Source organism: Zea mays, chromosome 6, assembly GCF_902167145.1.
Source record: "Zea mays cultivar B73 chromosome 6, Zm-B73-REFERENCE-NAM-5.0, whole genome shotgun sequence".
Lineage (NCBI taxonomy): Eukaryota > Viridiplantae > Streptophyta > Magnoliopsida > Poales > Poaceae > Zea > Zea mays.
In genome coordinates this window covers 6,642,742-6,646,702 of record NC_050101.1, presented here as the reverse complement: position 1 = coordinate 6,646,702, position 3,961 = coordinate 6,642,742, and the positions used below count along the sequence as shown (strand labels likewise).

Genomic DNA, 3,961 nt, shown 5'->3' with positions numbered 1-3,961 from the left:
ACCCGGTCGACTCTCTGCGCAAACTAAGTTGAATTGGGTTTAATCTCGGTTGAACCGACTTTCTAGAAGAGCAGTCTGCGAGGCCAAACTGACAGATGGCAGGGTTGACTGGCAAAGCAGGTCAAAAGTCGGTTGAACCGAGTTTTTCCCCGGTTGAACCAAGTCTGACCAGAGAAGAATTTGGTTGAATGGCCTATTCAACTCACTCTATCAACCGAAAATTATCAGAGAAACCCTTTGGCGATCTTCATTATGGCATCTATTTTGCCTAACTTAACAAAAAAATTTGTATAAATATATAGAAATTAGTCATTTTAAAAAGTTTTACAGCACATGAAACATCCAAATTTTAAGCACACACTTTCCAAGACATGTTACGAGAGTCCAAGATATTTAGTTCACTTCTGAGAAAACAAACCTAGTCTCATTTAGGGGTATGATGAAGATATCGGCTAGTTGGTTCTCAGCACTCACATGCCATATTTTGATATCTCCTTTGTCCTCATGGTATCTTAAGAAGTGATGTCTAATGTCAATGTGTTTAGTTCTAAAGTGTTGCACGTGATTGTTTGAAAGTTTTATGGCACTCTCATTAACACAAAGTAGCGGAATTTTGCTAAACTCACAACCAAAATCCCTCAAGGTTTGCTTCATCCATAAAAATTGGGCGCAACAAACATCAGCTGCTATATACTCAGCCTCGGCAGTGGAAAGTGCAACACAATTTTGTTTCTTGGAACTCCACGACACTAAGGACCGCCCAACGAATTGGCAAGTCTCGATGGTACTTTTTATCTACTTTACAACTGATGTAATCTGAGTCAGAGTAGCGAAGCAAATTGAAAGTGGAGTCTTTAGGATACCAAAGGCCTAGGTTAGGTGTATGAACCAAATATACTTGGTTTGGCATAGAAAAGTCTCTTTCTTTAATTGTTTTACTTGGAATCCTCAGAAGAACTTTAACTCACCCATCATAGACATCTCAAACATATTCATCATTACCCTGCTAAATTCCCCACAAAACTCATCATTAGTACTGCCAAGTATAATGTTATCGACATATATTTGGCACACAAATAGTTCATTATCAAACTTGCGAGTAAATAGAGTAGAGTCGGCTTTGCCTATTTGAAAGCCATTTTTAATCAATAACTCCTTAAGGCATTTATACTATGCTCTAGGAGATTGCTTAAGCCCATAGAGCACCTTATGGAGGAGAAATACATGGTTAGGCTTATTTGATCTTCAAAGTCCGATGGTTGCTTCACATAGACCAACTCTTGTAGTGGTCCATTTAGAAATGCACTCTTGTCGTCCATTTAATATAGCTTGAAATCATGGTTAGTTGCATAAGCAATCAAAATTTTAATTGACTCTAACATTGCCACTGGTGCATATGTCTCTCCAAAATCAAGCCCTTCTACTTGAGTGAAGCCTTGAGCAACCAACCACGCCTTGTTTCTTGTGACCAAGCCATGTTCATCTTGCATGTTGCGGAAAACACACTTAGTTCCAATGACATTTTGCTTGGGTCTTTCCACAAAGGGCTAAACTTCATTCCGGGTGAAGTTATTGAATTACTCTTGCATTGCTACTATCCACTCTAGATCACCCAGTGCTTCTTCTACCCTAAGTGGCTCAAGAGAGGAAACAAACAAGTAAGATTCACAAAAAATTGTTAAGCGAGATCGAGTTGTTACCCGTGTCCTTATGCTACCAAGAATGTTATCCACTGGCTGGTCCCTTCGGATACTTTGATGAACTTCACGTACTAATGTAATCTCATGTGTTTCTCTCAGACAGAAGTAATATATATAAATCTTAGATGGGGAAGAACTTCTCTCCCCCATTGACAGTAAAAAAACAATGTTTAAAATCAAACATGTGGGCCTCACATGCCATCATTGACACTAAAAACCTTATCTCTTCTCAATGCTAATGCCCTACTCCACCATTGTCGCCCTTCTACACGACTACACCACCACCAGTGCTTGTCGCCCACTTCGACGTCGATGACACTTGTTCCTCGGACCACCTGTCTCTGCCTCCCCGTCGCAATGAGGAGACTGTGGATCTATTTGGTTCTCATCTAACTCTATCACAACTTGTCCAAGATTATGCGACTAAGGCCTCCTCTGGTAGGGCTCATTCAACAACTCCTTGAAAAAACTACCAAAAGGGAGGTTTTTTATGGGCTCTTTCTCGAAAAGGGAGGAACTCCTCAAAAATTCAACAGGAACCGCCGGAACTAAATTTAAGTAAAAAAAACTAAAGAAACAATGATAAGTTACACCGAACTATAAAGTTCGTTCGTGCGCCACATGACCCCACGTGTCCCACGACCTGAAGGGACTCGTGGCCTACACACGCGCACAATAATCAGTTACCATGAATTATTTTATATGCGAATATCGACATTACACATGAATAATGTGAATTTGAATTTCCGCAGCATGCAAAATTCCCGTGAGTTTGAAGGGCGATAAAAACGGGTGGCCAAAATTGGGGCGGCAATGCAAGAAGATAAGCCTATCCATCCCTTGCATTGGTATTGTCATCTGGGGCAGGGCAGGGGAGGGCAGGAGAAGCTATCTATTGGCCATCTATCCAGCAGCCGCTCTCCCCAGCCCCACTCTCTCCATCTAGAGCTCCCTAACTGCACCGGCCGCCACACCACCGTACCCCGACCCCTCGACAACAATGGCCACCGTCCTAGGCAGCCCCCGCGCGCCGGCCTTCTTCTTCTCGCCGTCCTCCCTCCGTGCCGCGCCGGCGCCCACCGCCGTGGCGCTGCCTGCGGCCAAGGTGGGCATCATGGGCCGTAGCGCCAGCAGCAGGGGCAGGCTGCGCGCGCAGGCCACCTACAACGTGAAGCTGATCACGCCGGAGGGGGAGGTGGAGCTGCAGGTGCCCGACGACGTGTACATCCTGGACCAGGCCGAGGAGGACGGCATCGACCTGCCCTACTCCTGCCGCGCGGGGTCCTGCTCCTCCTGCGCCGGCAAGGTCGTCTCCGGCTCCGTGGACCAGTCCGACCAGAGCTACCTCGACGACGGCCAGATCGCCGCCGGCTGGGTGCTCACCTGCCACGCCTACCCCACCTCTGACGTCGTCATCGAGACGCACAAGGAGGAGGAGCTCACCGGCGCATAATCATTCATGCCCATCCATCTCTATCTCTGTGGGTCGTCGTTGTGTGTAATTTGAGTACGCGCGTACACGTACTGCTTTTGTTTCATTTGAGCACTGTTCGTGTAAGCGTCGAGTTGCCCTGCCATCGTCTCTCTCTCTCTCGATCTCTACTATTTCTGTGTGTGCGCGCTTCTATTTTTCCAATGTTGAGTTACGCATATTTGTCCAGTAACCTTGTTTTGCTTAATCACACACAGCTCCCAAATTCCAGTCGTTCTGTGGTGACGGTTGGTTGTGGGGTGTGGCGGCGACGTCAGTCATGGGAGAAGAGATCCGAATGCATGGGGGTGTTGGCGCTTTCTCTGTCCCTCTCCCTCTCCCTGTCTTCTCGCGCGCTCGCCGTCGTCATGGCTCGACGAACAGACATTCACTGCCTTCCCCGCGCGCTTCAGACAGACCACGCTTGTACGTAGCGCCGCTTCTCTAGTCGCCGGAGCAGGCACGAGTGGGTGGCGAAGAGGCCACGGCCCGACCTGCTAGCGCCAGCGACCGCATCTCGCCACCAGCCGCTGCCCGCTGGCCGCTGCCACCGTATGTTGGGTTGGGCTGAAGCCTGAAGCCCGTGACCTTTTTCTTTTTCTTTATTCTTTCCTTTTCTTTTGCCGGACAAGACAAGTGATGTTGCAAAATCCATATAAAATCCTAGAGAAACTATAAAGTTTTTTTTTGTTGAACTCCTTATAACAACGTCTACCCTTTAATATATGGTATATAATTTCACATGTTTTAGTATAAATTGTTTACTGTATTTCTATGTCTATATGCTCTT

General features: G+C 46.5%; 1 protein-coding gene across 1 annotated transcript; it reads left to right on the top strand.

Moving 5' to 3' along the window:
- Positions 1 to 2,638: 2,638 nt before the first annotated feature.
- On the top strand, positions 2,639 to 3,359 carry LOC101027099 (ferredoxin 1). Its single transcript, NM_001279470.1, has one exon. The coding sequence runs from the start codon at positions 2,701 to 2,703 to the stop codon at positions 3,151 to 3,153; it is 453 nt and encodes a 150-aa protein (NP_001266399.1). The 5' UTR covers positions 2,639 to 2,700; the 3' UTR covers positions 3,154 to 3,359.
- Positions 3,360 to 3,961: the final 602 nt, after the last annotated feature.

Coding starts and splice junctions, on each gene's coding strand:
- LOC101027099 (NM_001279470.1), top strand. CDS start 2,701: ATGGCCACCGTCCTAGGCAGCCCCCGCGCGCCGGCCTTCTTCTTCTCG.